Genomic DNA, 15,956 nt, shown 5'->3' with positions numbered 1-15,956 from the left:
TCCACACTGCACATGTTCTCTCAGGCTCCGAGTGTGTGGCGAGTTTGCAGCAGGCGTGTAGTTACATATGTAAACCAGCAGCAATAACCATATTTAATCCCCGGTGCTGCAAAACATCCGAACTGCTGAGGTGCCCTTGAGCCAAGTTGCTCTACCAGGCTGACCTCTGACCCCTAAAAATAACTAACTTCCCCTGCAGTGCGAAGAAAAGAAAAATACGAAAAAAGTAGGACTGAAAATGTGAGGGAAAAAAAGAAGAAGCAGCGGGTGAATAAGGGGTGCGAGTCGGTGGGTGTCGCCGGTGATGTCACACCTCCCAGACAGCCACGATTGGCCCCTAATTAGAAAGCTCGGCAGCAAATAGATAAGCGCCCTGCATGATTGAATCCAAAGTGGCTGATGCCCAAATGTGTGCAGAGGCGCGCCGGTGTCAGTGCTGCTGAGAGCTGCCGCGCCGCGCTGCGCTGCCAACGGTCTCTCCGCGGAGCGGGAGGCGAGCTGGAGTGTTCCGAGGTGATCCAGGAACAGCGAGAGGGATAACAAAAAAAAGAAAGCAAAAAAAAAAAACACAAGGAGGGACGGAACATATAGTGCGAGAGTCCTACGTCAAACCCAGAGGGACGCAGCGGAGGCAAGTACAAAGGGGAGTCGAGCCGCCGAGACCAAGTTATTGCTGCGCGCTGCGCTCCAGAGGGCTGCGCGATGGCATCCGTACTTGGGAACAGCAGCAGCCGCGCGTCGGGGGCTCAGAGCGGACAGGTGAAATGCAAGCTGAAGAGGAAGCGCAGGAGGCGATCGAAGAGAAAAGGTACAACTTCACCGCGCTTTATTGTGTCGGCACAACAATTGCAAACACATTTTTTTTTAGGGGGTGGGTTTGTCTGTTTGTTCTGTTTTTCGGGTCCCAGTGTGTGAGAGAGCAGAGGTCGTGCGCACCTTGGCGGGGCATCGGAGCGCACCGCGAGCCCGCTGTCCTCTGCCATGTCGCGCGCAGCGCGCTCCGAGGCGGCTTGAGTTCGAGCCAATTTGAAAATACTGGGAACAACGAAACGTGGAGTAATGATTTCCTTTAAAATGACGCAATGTTTTAATTTTGTTCATCTTTTCAAAGTTTAGTTGCAGCCGGTGTGAATTCTCCTTTTTTATTTTATTTGATCAAAGCCTTTATTGTCTCGGACATCAACGAGTACAAGGACGAAAAAGAAATGACCCATCAGCTTATAAAACACAAGTTTGACCGCACGCTGGTGACGGGAGAGCTGCTTGTTAAACCTTATTTGAAAAAGCATCCGTGTGACACGCGCGCGACGCCTGTCCCCGAGCCGTGTTCAACTTCATCACGGCACCTTTTTTATTTCTTTCACGATTTTTCAACCCCGGTTAGTCATTTCCTATTCGTGATTTAAAATATTCAAAATATTATATAAAGAATACGCCATGCCACACATGCACTGTAAAACAACTGCATGATTTTGTAATAATTATTCTTGTAAAGAAAGCACTTGAATGTCAATGCCACATACTGTACATTTTTATATAGCATCCTAAAACTCGGTAGTGATCCTTCTGATGATTTCTCAGCTGCTTTATTTGTCCCTGTTGCCTCATATCAAACTATTTGTGCCTCATTAGAGACTTGAACCCCGGATCTCTGAGCTGAGCCTCATCCAAATACACCGAACACTTAGAAAGTCACAAAGCTCGACCCACTGTTTGGGGCTTTTCACCATTAAGAGAAATATCCCGTTGGTTACATAGTACTTTACAATAATATTTAATTTCTAATTTAATTATATGTGTTCATTCCTGAGCTAGAATCTCCCAAAATGCAGCAGGAAAGAGTTCCCCCTCGAATGAAGGAGTGTCATTGTGCTTAAAGCCCTCGGACGAGATGCACAGCAACAACTCCTTGCCTCTGTAATCGAAAGGTAAAAAGCGTGTCGATCTTAAGCGACTAAAAGGCGGCAAGGGTGCAAGGGTTTTCTCTGAGGCCGCACCGAGACGGATGCACGCTCCCTGCGTGGTTCGCTGCCCGGCAAAAAGCCTGCAGGACGGTGCTGCGTCCCTCTGCACACTTGACGCCGCTCAGGCTTTCTACTGAAGGGGAGGAAAAGAAACTAATAATCCACACAATCTGATTGTTCACACACTCTCTAGCTTGTTGTTGTCCTTTTTCAAATAGTCCCAATCCACTGCGTAGTGGTGTTCACTGTTAACACACGTACCTGTGTTTACAGAGTCATGTTATCGTATTCGATATCGTGCCCCATATTGAAAAAGTGACAACAAAAAAAGATTCAGGAGGAAGTTAAAGCGTCCGCACAGAGAAGCTCCACTGCCTCGAAAGGGGTTCTCCTCCCCCCTGCTTTGGTTCTCTCGGTTCTTTTCCACGTGCGCTTTCTTTCTTCACAGCAAGTCGCCCCCCAAAAAAATAACCCACGCGCACAAAAACACTCCCAGAAATGTCTTTTCCTTTGTATTCGCCCCCCCAGGCCTCCAAAAGAAAGCAGACCGGATCTAAATAAAGAAAGCAACGAGACATTTATGTTTCAGCCATTTGTAACCATAAGAGACGACAGCGCCACCGACTGCGTCGCCCATGCCTGACGGTGCGGACGTGCCACACTGCGGAACACGGAGGAGCGCGTCGGCTGCCGCTGAACGCACGACGAGCTCCATAAACACTTTGCACCCGTCATCAAACCGCAAACAGACAACCGCACCTCATTTCCATAGCCTCTTGATTTTTAACAGCCCAAGTAATTGAGACAAGGGAGACAATACATAAAATATGGCGCACAGGCAAATGTATTTACATAATGGAAACGGCAGAATTGGTTCCACAACATTAGGCATTGCATATGAGTATCACACGAACAGTGCGCGCATTAAGCTGGCGGGCCTCCGCGGCGCGCTTCCCCAACGCCTAATTTATCAGCGCCGCTGATTCATTCTGATAACACGGGACATTAGGGGGCCGGTTCAGGGGCCGCCCGTAAATGAACTGTGTCTCTGGGATGTGCCGAGGGGCCGCTGACTCCTCTGAAAGCGGCAGGAGGTGGACTCACTGTGCTGAAACATTAAGTCAGATCTCCTCTTCCTGTTGGAATGTTTTTCTGTGTGTGTGTGTGTGTGTGTGTGTGTATGGAGGAGAAATACAGATTTGACAAATGTTGAATGATTGAAGGATTTTCTTTCTTCTTTCTCTCGCCTACTTCAAACTTGACCACAAATCAAGTAAAGCTGAGCATTTTATTGTTATTATTACAAAAATTATGTTTACCCTTCATCTCAAGTGCCAACTGATCATCATCTCGAGATTTCACACAATTATTTTCATTGACCTCAAGGCAAAATACCCCCCCCCCCCCACACACACACACACACAAAATAAAAAGGCACAGAGGGATTATTTCGTGGCATTTAAAGGCTAATCCCTGGAAAAAGATGCAGATTATTTGTAGATGGACTCGCTAAAACCTGTGTGTGTGTGTTTAAAAGCTTGTGAGCAGATTCTTCCACAAAACTCACTTCATTTTATTTGTATTATTTTTATTCCCCCCACCCTCATTCCAAATCCTCTTTGCAATTGTCCGGATGTAGAGTACAAAACAAATCTCTCCAGAAGAAAGATTACGAGGCCCATAATTGCGAGAAATCACACACTTTTCTAAATTGATCATCTGTGGCCTTATTCGCATTTCTCTCGCTCTCTTTTCCAGCCGGCGTCGCTTCGGACGGACAGGCGGCTCGCTCTGCGTTCGCTATCGCTCTCCCGTGTTTGCCTGACCCGTGTCACCCCCACCGCTCCTAGAAGGACCCCCCCGATCGACACACACACACACACCCCGCACAAGGCACGTGCAGTGTATCTGTCCTTTAATTAATCACAGCCTCGGGATTCACGGTTGCGTCCCTGAAGCATGTCCTTTTTTCTTTTTCTTATTTTTTTTGGAGATGGCTGACATGCACAGGCAGTGATGCACCGGAGCGTCTGAGAGAGTGTCCACTGTCTGTAAAATCAGCGTGTTACATACCCCTCTCCCCCCCTCCCGGTGCTTTTTAAACTATGGCATACGTGGGACTTGTTCCTTGTCTTTTAGCCACAGTGCTTTTCATGAACAAAAATAAGCAGAGCAGAGATTTATGGAGCAACATAATATTTTTACAACCACACTTATCACCCCGTTCTCTCGGCGTACAGTACGGTGTATCATCAGGAGCGGCGTGTGTGTGTGTGGGGGTGGGGGGGGGTAGTGTAATTTATGTAGAAATTGCGGGTTCGCACTCCCGTCCCTGGCGAGGTGGTGGCAGAGGGGTCGAGTGTGGGGACGGAAGTTAAGGCAGGAGGGGGCTGAGGATCAGCGCCTGCTGACCTCCTCGGCTCCCGCTTTAGAGAGTCCAGTTGGGGTGATGGGGGGCAGACGCACGGGTTGTTCAGTACCTCCTTCAGTCCTCCAGGACGCGTCGAGGTGAGGGCGAAGGTTGCGTTGCCGAGGCCGAGGAAGGCCTCGAACCACGTTAGGATTTTAGAATTGTGAGAAGAGACGTGTAAAACAATCTTGTCGGTTTAACCAGCGACGTCTGCGTCTGCCTCCAAGATGCCGTTCTTACCAGCTGCTGCCGGTGACACTATATATTGTAATTTCAGGAGCTAAGCTTCTTTTTCTCTCTGTTTGTGCCTGTGTATTCTTTTTTTTTGCAAGCCTTTGAAGAAACGTGATATTTAAAGTGTCCGTTTGTCATAGCAGTAGTTAGTCTCCCCCCCCCACCCCCCTGTCAGAGCCAGGTATATTGTGGTCACATGGTATCCAGATACACCACTAGACAGGAAACATCAGATTGTTTTTGATTGATAAGTCGGTCTCTTGTGACGATTTCTTTGTCAGCTTCTGTAAAAAAAAGTAGTTTGAGCAACAGCAGCTCGACTTCAGTCGATGGGTCTCCTTCACGTGTGGCGCAATTTCCACACGCAGTCTCCCGAATAACAGTCGACGAACAAAGCCAGATGTGAGTCATAAAGGAGTAAGACCGAGAGGCGTAGTGTGCTCGCTGCTGGATAACGCTGCGAGGAGAGCTCATTGAAAAGTAGTCGAGCCACAATGGTGTCCCACCCTGTTGTTTGCTCAGGGGGCTGATCTGTGTGTGGCTGTCAGTTCATGAGAATCTAACCTGGTTAGTGCTTCGTCACAGTATACTCCCTCTGTCTCTCTCTCCGCAGTGATTCGCATTTACATGCAGAATGTATTCATTAACAAAACGCGTGTGCGATGAAAAGGGAACCAATGTCCCAGACAGGCACAGACGGAGATGTGAAGTCTGGTTTCAGCCCCCTTCTGTCACACTTGTTTGTGTTTGTGCTGATAACCGCATTGAGAGCTGCGACAAAAAAAAAAAGAAAGAAGAAGAAAAAAAAAGAGAAAGGGAAAGAAAGAAAGAAGAAAAAAACCCGCCGCTGGCATTTATGAGGTTAATGAAGGTCAGCGCCGACAGGAAGCGCTCCTCGGCGTGCGCGCGCATGGGCTTTGTGCATTTACAGGCGCTCCCTGATTAAGGCGAGCGGTGGAGGAGTTGGCGGTTTAGGACACGGCGTCCTCTAACTGACTGAGCGTTTAGCTGAGGGAGAAAGAAAGGGAGAAAAAAAAGGTTATTACTATTGACTGTGTTCTCTTGAGGACAGCTGATAAAATGACCAAGAAAAAACTAAACAAGGAATAGTACAACTTTAGCACATTAGCATAATTAGTAATTATCTCTTAATAGTCCCTCTTGGCTCTTTGGAGCCCGGCAGTGAGGAATTGTACTTAAAGTTCAGGCGGGGAAAACAAATTTGGTGCAAAAGAAAGTCTCCTCCGCATCGCGTGCACATGGCGGGCCGAGGAGGAAGTGAATCACGAGTGTATGGAGGGAAAAAAGAGAAAAAAGAAAGCACAGATGCAGATTTGTAAAAAATTTAGAAGGTGACACTTCAGTTAATTGGACTTGTGTTTGACTCCCACAGTTGGTGAGATAAGGGTATTACTCACATCACAAATCACTTGTTGCACTTGTTGCCATGGTGACTGAACACAGATATTTAATTGCATTCGTCGTGTGCTGAGCTCCATCATCCGATACAGCTTTCAAAACATTAACTACTGAAGCGGAGACCTCCGAGAACCGCCGAACATATATCATACAGTTGAACTAACGTATGCGGGAGTGCCGAGGGAAGAGTGGATCAGATGGCTTAGTTTGTACTCTAGGTTGAAATGCACTTATTGTAAGTCTTTTTGGAAAAAAAGCGTGCAAAAATGACATGTAATGTAATGTAATGGCGTTCATTTGTGTGTGTGTGTGTGTGTGTGTGTGTGTGTGCGTGTGTGTGTGGGGGACGCGGTGAGTCAGCAGCATTACTGCGTCCTGTCAAGTGTTGGTGTGTCTGCAGGTCCACGAGAGAGAGAGACGAGAGAAAGAGATTTAACATTTAAAAAGTCTTTGTTTTGGCAGCAACAGCTTTCACTGTGTTGTGGTTGTTGTCCTGCGGCTGTACCTTCTTTGTTTATTAACAACAGTCAGCAGCGGTTTCCAACTTTATTTTGCTGCTGATCTCTTATTTTGCAAGTGCAACGATCCTTTTTCATTCATCCATTAATCTGATGATTATCTTTGTGAATATCCCTTGATCTTGCGGTCAGTACTAATTAGAAATACCTTCCACCATTTAAGTTCCAAACCAAGCGTTCAAAATCCCTAAAAGCATTCAGTTAACAGCGTAAACACCCGCATCCTTCAATTTCTGTTTGTAATCTTTTATTGGAAAGTGACTCGAGTTGAACATTTGAAATAAAGTGTGCTTTGTTCCACGACAAAAATAAAATCAAAAATTATATTAATTATTTAATTTTAATTTTAATTATATATTTAAGAAGATAGATAAAAAAAAAAAGATTATATATATCTTTGTATAAATTGATTGATGTTGGAAATCACATATGGATATGGACCTGATGATGGATGCTGTCGTATGTGCATCTTTACGGCTGTCTCAACCACAATGTTCAATTCTAGTGGAATATTAAGCGGAAAAATAAAAACTTGCTGTAATTTAATGAATCTGATTCATATTTTCCGCCCTGAGTTGGAAGGTGCGTTACGGTCCCAACCAGAAGGTGCCGGGTCGACCCCCGTGAAGCTTTGGGAACAGAAACCTGTGGCGATGCCCTGTGCTCTTCAACGACAACCAGGACTCGGTTTAAAAAAACTTTTAATATAATCATCTCAAAAAGACAAAATATACAAGTTTTATTTTTTTTAAAGTAGGACATGTCATCCACGGAGTATTACACCCCTAAATGTCTCCTCCAGGTGTTAAAGAACATCCTCTGTTCAGGCCTGGTCTTGCTTCATGACAGCCGGCTGCAAAAAGAAACATCATCAGCCAGGGAGGGCTTCATCTCCACCAAGCTCAAAACCAAGGAGCTGCTGATATAGAATAAATATGTATTATAATGTATTTTGCACTATTTAAGCATGCTATCCGGATAAACTCGCATCTAATCTGAAGCACTGCCAACAGCGTCGAAGCCCCCCCCCCCTCCTTCTCCACACACATCATGGTGAAAAAACATTTCTCCAGTTTATGATCCTAATTAGCTCTAACTGTGCCATCATCCCTGAGTCATCATGCCTGGAGAGAGGCCAGATCATTTGACGGTCCGCAGTTTCACACTTTCTTCATCCCCCTCTCTCTCTCTTTCTCTCTCTTTCGTTTCCTCTCTCCGCTCTCATTTTCTTCCCGCCTCTCGTTTCTGCAGCGTGTACACACACACACACACACACACTGTTATTGTTGTCCTCCGGCTCGCTCGCTCGTGTGTATTCACGGCACGGCGGTAGCTGCTACTTTGAAAAGGGACATATTTCATGAGCGGAAAATCGCTAAAGGTGTAAGAATTTGAGCACCAAAGAAAAATTTTAAATAAAAAAAACGTTCTTTTCTTTCCTTCTTCTTCTGTTTCGTTTTCGTTTTTTTGCCGGAACGTGTCCAGCTTCAATTTGTTCACTTAAAGTGACAAAGACGTGAACAGCCCTGCGATCGCCTCGGATCAGCACGGCGGACGAACGCTGCCCCGTCGCCGCCGTGCCTCGGGCACATGGCGGCTCGAGCGGCCCGTCTGCTGTGCTGACACGGCAAAGTTAACACCGATACCCCGCCTCATATGGAAATTGGATGAAACAGCTTAACCGTACACCGTCCCTTCTTTTACCATCAGACTGGGTGCCTATTTGAGATAACGTTAATGAAGCGGACTTTACCCAAGAATAGACGCGTCTGATTGCTGGGGGGTTGGGGGAGGTGCGCCAACAGCATCTATTTCCATTAATAAGACGGAGGGCTTTCCACGAGAGGGGCCTCTCCTGAGGGCTCTCTCCGGAGGTCTGAGACCTCGGAGCGAGTTCATTTCAGCGGGAGACACGATGCGACGTGCGATCTGTGGAAGGAACTCGTCTTGACCTTGACGTGGCTCCACGCAACTCGAGCCGAGGGGGACACTCCATCACCGCTGTCCGTCCTTAATATATCTTTTTGAGGTGATTAATATGAATCTGAGCAGTTTGAGAAGCTGGTACCTTTGCTCCGTCAGCACTGCAGTGCGGGTTATGAGTGGTGTTACGACTGTACGACTGCAGCTGGTGTGCGCTTTAGCCTGACATGCTACGCGATGATGCTAGCAGCTTATGTTCACGCGAAGACTGTATGAGAAGTGGATGTAGTCACCGATTGCGCTTCGGAACTTTGGCGTTTAATTTTTTGGAGCCCGAAGTGATACAAGAGGGTGGAGCTAAGTAGGGCTGCAACTAACGATTATTTAAAAAATCGTTTAAGCTGTCGATTATTTTTTCGATTAATCGATGAATCTTATTTTTTTTAAACATTAATTTCTAACCCTTTATTCAGAAACAGAACTGATAATGCTTTACTCGCTTGAGTTTACTCGCCCGACTATCTGTGGATCATTCGCGCCTGAGAGGGGGCATGGCTTATCTCCGTTGCCTTGCCTCGTGGAAACAGGTATAATTTCTTTTAACCACCACGGAAGAATTAACCACTAGTTCTGCTTTCTTCTACCTTTAACTTTTTTTTATTTTTATGCTCAAAAATCTCCTTGACTTATTAAATGGCGTAATAATCGCCAACACAACGAATTGATAATGAAAGCCATTGCCAACTATTCTAATAATCGATTGTTATCGATTTTATCGGACAACGCTGCGGTAGCAACCTGTCAATCACCAGGCAGCCCGTCCTAAAGCATAGTTTTAGTCATGGTCTTTTGTTTGGGCGTTTTTCCTGATCCGATGTGAGGTTTTGGGACAGGGATGTCTATATGTACAGATTGTAAAGCACTCAGACAAATTTCTAATTTGTGAAAATGGGCTTTACAAATAAACTGAATTAAATTGAAATGAATTGAAATTCTCTAAATGTAAGATGATTTAAAAAAAAATCATTCTGAGATTGAAGAAGACTTGAAACTAGATATTGAGACCATACACTCATGTTTACTGAGGTAATAAATCAAGTGAGAAGTATAGGGTAATCTTCTCATGGACTTTTATACAATCTGACTTCATTTTGCAACCAAAGGAGTCGCCCCCTGTTGGCCATTAGAATAAATGCACTTTTAAGGAACTTCAGCATTGCATTTAAGTTTCACACCTGGAGGTTGCTACCGGCTTACGGCAGACAAATCCTTTTTTTACTTGTGTTATTTTGGTTTTGTCCAACTAGAAAAACAGACGCAATCCACCAACCTCTAGAATTGCTCTTACGACAGCTATTTGCACACTGGTCCGGCATGTGGGAAAATCCAACGCTCGACTTGTGAGGCATCGCTAAGCTCTGATTGGCCAATCACTGCTCGGAGGAGGGGTTTAGGAAACGGTCACTCGTGTCTTTATCTAATTGGCAATAACCCCATGATTACATTATTATATGATAAGTTATATGCATCATGGGGTTAGCAATGGTCTGTGTCATGAACTCCATTACGATACCTGTACACTGAATGCTTTCTGTGCACTGTGATATTTACACCGAAGGGGTCAAGATAAATAATATCTCGGAAATAAACATATCTCTGACGCCGGGTGACTGAATGGTAATTACAGCCGGCGCATATTAGATCTGCGTGGCTCATGGAATTGCCTAATGGCAGATCAGTGCATTGATAATAATGATGAGTGTCCTGGCTGCTTCATTATTCTGCTCACACGCCAGCATTAAATAACAGTAAATCCTCTCAACCATCGATTCCAGCATCCTTTAGGGGCTCCTTCTCGGAGAGACGGACGGGCTTATCTTGCAAATTCTTTAAAAAGGTATTTCTGAAAATAATAAAACCTTTGCCTGCATTAACTCCGCCTGATGTTCTGCGTATCACCCCGGAGTCGGACGGCAATGGGCGAGCCAAGAGTTTTCTATACCTCTGGGGCCGATCGGCGCGATATGAGGAATACTGTTTTCCAAGTTTTTTAACAGTCACACAGTGTGGTGGTTATCCCCCCCCCCCTCCCCTTCCTCTTTCGCCTATCCTGATTTTGATTTGCACAGCTTGAAGTGATGGAGCGTAATAGATGTGTTTGCATTCAGCAAAAAACCCGAGAGATCCAGTCACTCAGCCGTTGCCTTCGATAGCTCAGAGCCTATTTGGCCTCGCCCAGATAAGGCCTGGGTATACATCGAGTCGGATACAGCTGGATTGTTTGTACACACATGGTGCTTTGGCACTGGTCTCCTTGGATTGGCTTTGGCACGGTGGAGAGTTTCACCCCCCCCTAGCCCCAACTACCCCTCACACCCCCACCCCCTCACCGACAAAATCATTGTGGTGCTTTGGGGGCTGGAGCTTTCGGTGAAGGGTGCGTAGGACCCGAGGCTCCGAATGTTGCCTCGCGTAAAGGACAAAGACAGAGGACGCCTCTGGGCCGAGAGAGTCCCTGACACACTGCCACAGATGAACCTACATCACCACCAATCCAGATTTAGACACAAGGTGTACTGTGCAAGTCCCCCATGTGAGGTATGTCTCCGGTAAAAAACATCCTTGATTTCAGTGTCGGGTGTTGGGGGGGGGGGGGGGAAGAGAAAAAGAAGCCATGCTGCACATCTGAAGGGAAGCAGACTTATCAGCTGCTTGCCTCAGTTCATCTGGCAGCTGTCTTCCATTTCTCTGAGTACATTACATTTAGCTGACGCTTTTATCCAATCATGTTACATTCATACACCGTAGGCACAGCTACGAGGAGCAATTCAGGCTTAAGTGTCTTGCTCAAGGACACATCTACGAGTGCTAGCCGGGAATCGAACCGCCGAGCCTCTGATTGCTAACCACTGACCCACAGTCGCCCACGAGTAATTTTTGGGAAATATTTAAACACAAAAAAACTAGGGCTGTGAAACGATTAAAATTTTTAATCTGGTTAATCACAGGTTTTTGTGGATTAATCATGATTAATCACATATTACCGATATTCTCGGTATATTTTGTGAGAACATAGAGATTTATGACAAAAGACGGATATATGCATTTATACATTCTTCTATACAATGGTGCTGCAACTCAGCAGTTATTTAGCAGTTTTCTTCCATATGGAACATTAATACATCTTCATCCTAAACAGAATGTTTAACCCTCCTGTTACCTTTCGGGTCAATTTGACCCCATTCAATGTTTAATGTCGGTGTTCTTTGGGGTCAATTTGACCCCAGGCTGTTTTTCACTGTGTCACATATCAGAAATATCAACTTTTTTATTTATTTAAAGGGCTATTTCGGTAGTCAACAAACAAACATAAAGTACCTCACACTTAAACTTGGGAAGCAATATTAATTCTAATAATTTTCTGGAGGTTTTAATTGCTGGGGTCAAATTGATCCCGAGGGTAAAATATGTTAGTAAATGTAAAGGTAACAGGAGGGTTAAACAGAACATGTTTCTCTTGTTTGTCAACCATTAACTCCACCATGATACAATCTAAAGGCCTCTAGTCTTCCTCTAGCAGCTGCTGAGGCAAACTGACTGTGTGGGTTTTCTTCATGAACTGGGCCGTGATGAAAGGGACGGCGGGGACACCGCTGCAAAGCTGAAACCTCACCGGCCCGGACACGGGGACAGATTGACAAGTGACTTTTTTTTTGCTCGGTCCCGATGCGCGCACGGAGCTCTGTGGCGCGAGACGGAGATCGATAAGTGTTAACGCAACGCGAAGAGACAGAAATGACATGCTGCTGTGGAGATACGATCAACAGACGTTTAGTTTAATAAAAGAACAAAGACGTGCTATAGAGAACATGTCAGGGGGCGGGCCAATCTCTTTAATGTCATGCGATCTACCGACACTACGCCGCGATCGACTGGCAGGTCGCGATCGACGTGTTGAGACCCTGATCTACAGGAAGTAAAAGTCGTAACAAGGTTTCCGGAGGTGAACCTGCGGAAGGATCATTACCGATGAACAGACCGTCTGCATGAGAGCGGACACAGTTCAGATTGAAGTGGTGTATTGGAAGCTCATTTTGCAAGTGACTTTTTTTTCGTTCCGACGACCAACAACAGACGGATTGGAAGCTCATTCTGCGCATGCGTTAAATGCGTTAAAAAAAAAAAACTAGTTAAACCTGTAATTGAATTAAACTGAGTTAACGCGTTATTTTTCACAGCACTAAAAAAAAACTTAAAATGTCAGACCTGCCAGGGATGGAAACAAATGTGATGACATTATTTGGGTAGGAACAGATAACGTGCGCTAAGCTGTCTGAGCAGCATGCAACGTTTTGTTGTTATGCTCCTGTAAAAAACAGCAGGTGTAAGTTTCATCTTGTGACAGGAAACAAGGTTCGTCCTCAATAAACATTCAATTAGTTCTTGTCAAATTATCGGGCTCTTTTGTTGGGCTTATAGCTGAACAGATGATGGAGTTGTTACTTTAATCTCATGATTTATTTAATTTAAGCCAAATGACACCAATGTCATTGCATGATAAAAATGGTGCACAGAGGAAATGTACCTGGTGGGCCCCAAAACTCAGTCGGATCAGGTTTTCCTCAATAAGGTACATGGTGGACTATATATATATATATACATATACACACACACACACACACACACACACACACACACACACACACACAGTGGGTACGGAAAGTATTCTGACCCCTTTAACCCTTGTGTTGCCTTCGGGTCATTTTGACCCGATTCAATGTTTAACCCTCCTGTCGCCTTCGGGTCAATTTGACCCGATTCAATGTTTAATGTCGGTGTTCTTTCGGGAGTCAACAAACAAACATAAAGTACCTCACACTTAAACTTGGAAAACAATATTAATTCTAATTTTCTGGAGATTTTAATAGCTGGGGTCATATTGACCTCAAGGGTAAAATATGTTAGTAAATATAAAGGTAACAGGAGGGTTAAACATTGAATCGGGTCATATTGACCCGAAGGCGACAGGAGGGTGAAACATTGAATCGGGTCAAATTGACCCGAAGGCAACACAAGGGTTAAATGTTTCACTGCAGTCCTTCGCTAAAAGCAAAAAAGTTAATTGTATTTCTCATTAATGTATAATCAGCACCCCATCTTGACAGTAAAAACAGAAATATACAATTTTTTGCAAATGTATTAAAAAAGAAAAACAGAAAAAAAAATAGAGAGAGAGAGAGCAAGCAATACTTAACTCAGTGTAAGATCAGCCCTTATCTGGTGTCCCTCTAAAATTCAGAATCAAATCTGACTATATTTGAGACAAACAGACACAGGTAAAGATTCTTTGATTTCTTTTGAAGGCGTGAAAGTACTCAACCATGACTGGAGAGCCAGGTGCAGGTTTTTCATAATACCATTAACATTCCAATGCAGTTTAATCATGCTCAAAGAATGAAGATGGACGTGTTACCATTATGAACGACACTGAGTTAGAGAGTCACGGGAGGAATAAGCACAGGGCTGTTGCAGCGCTGATTAAACACAGCATTAAATTAGGGTTAACGCTTTCCAAAATACTCCACCATGATACAATCTAAAGGCCTCTAGTCTTCCTCTAGCAGCTGCTGAGGCAAACTGACTGTGACAGATTGACAAGTGACTTTTTTCGATCAACAGACGTTTAGTTTAATAAACGTTAAATGCGTTAAAAAAGAATTAAACTGAGTTAACGCGTTATTTTCACAGCACTAAAAAAAACTTAAAATGTCAGACCAAGTTTCATCTTGAACAGATGATGACTATATATATATATAAGTCAACAAACAAACATAAAGTACCTCACACTTAAACTTGGAAAACAATATTAATTCTAATTATGTTAGTAAATATAAAGGTAACAGGAGGGTTAATTGTATTTCTCATTAATGTATAATCAGCACCCCATCTTGACAGTAAAAACAGAAATATACAATTTTTTGCAAATGTATTAAAAAAGAAAAACAGAAAAAAATCTGGTGTCCTCTAAAATTCAGAATCAAATCTGACTATATTGTACTCAACCATATTAACATTCCAATGCAGTTTAATCATGCTCAAAGAATGAAGATGGACACTGAGTTAGAGAGTCACAGGAGGAATAAGCACAGGGCTGTTGCAGCGCTGATTAAACACAGCATTAAATTAGGGTTAACGCTTTCCAAAATAAGTTTCAAGTTTTGTTGTCATCTTTTTTATACAAGTAGTATAAGGTTTCTGAAAATTCTTCTTGTGCAAAACACCCGACACACATGATCTCTTAAATGTCCCCAAACAACAATGGAAATCAAACAATCAGCTGGTGCACTGGTTTCCGTCGGGCAGCTGAAGTCCATCCTGATGCGAGTTGGTGACGGCCGGGGAGAGTGGGCAACTGGCTTTAATGATAATAGCCCCGACGATAGCGATGATAATCCTCCCGTTATTCCTGCAGAGGGCCCTTTGTTCTCCGCTCCCCCTATTAGCGTGATGAGCTTCATTTTAATTTTAATGGACCATCGGTTGGATAAGAAGAGAAGCGTTCACCCGCGGACGTGGGCAGACAGAGAGGAAGCGAGCATTGGGGAGGAGACGCGTGCGTGGGAAACACACACACACACTGTCTGTGCTCCCAAACAAAGACACAACAATAGAGAAGTGGCCGCAGGTCAAGGCGGTGACCTGTCTGGGCTGCCGGTGCTATTATCCTCCTGGAACCTGTTCAGCCACAGCTGAGGCGTCAAGAGGACTTCACACAACACGTTGGCATTCGCTTCAGCAGCTTCAAGTAGAAGAGACCGGTTGAACTCCAAACAATTAAAGCAGATCAGATGACTTGTGAAGTTGAGATTTCTATTGTCCGTTCAATATTTCCAAGAGGAAGTTAATTTCTTGGTTAATTTGACAGCGTAGTGACCAAGGTGACAAGGGGCTGAGGACGGAAAGAAGACCCTGCTTATTTAAATATATGAACAAAAGTCTGCTCTTCTTCTTTATTCAGTAAAGTTTCCTCACCTGTCATAACATCAGTACTACCAACTACCCTGTCAGATGGAAATGTGCGGCTCAATCGCCAACGCCGACAATGGAAGCTGGACTGATCTTCATTCTTAAAACATCAGTCGTGTTTTTTGTATGTGTTTTGTTACGTTAATCAGTCAAATTCTTGATGAATTCCCCACTTTGCCCCAGAGTCTCCTCCTTTACATAAAGCCATTAAAACTTTTGTTGAATGATACCCGTAGCTTATTTCTCATTTCTCTTTCGCGTCCCCGATAGTTTTATCCACGATTCGATTCTCCAACGTCGGTCGGATTGGATGGAACATCTTCACAAAATAGTTCTCAAATATGTGGTTCTCATCATAACTCCATCGCTGTATAGGAATGTAAACCGGCCTCTGGAGAAACATGGAGTGCACTGGAGATACTGTATCCAGTATGTACTGGAAGACAGATATGTTGCTAGTTG

At 44.4% G+C, this 15,956-nt stretch overlaps 1 protein-coding gene across 1 annotated transcript in view; it reads left to right on the top strand.

Moving 5' to 3' along the window:
* Positions 1-702: 702 nt before the first annotated feature.
* adarb2 (adenosine deaminase RNA specific B2 (inactive)) overlaps positions 703-15,956 on the top strand; it is a 168,515-nt gene continuing 153,261 nt past the window's right edge. The window contains exon 1 of the mRNA XM_056434423.1: positions 703-808. Coding sequence (XP_056290398.1) covers positions 703-808 — 106 coding nt within the window. The remainder of the gene's footprint in view (positions 809-15,956) is intronic.

The sequence above is a fragment of the Pseudoliparis swirei genome, chromosome 16 (assembly GCF_029220125.1).
Source record: "Pseudoliparis swirei isolate HS2019 ecotype Mariana Trench chromosome 16, NWPU_hadal_v1, whole genome shotgun sequence".
NCBI lineage: Eukaryota > Metazoa > Chordata > Actinopteri > Perciformes > Liparidae > Pseudoliparis > Pseudoliparis swirei.
Note: the sequence above shows the minus strand (reverse complement) of the source record. Positions and strands in the feature narration are given on the sequence as shown.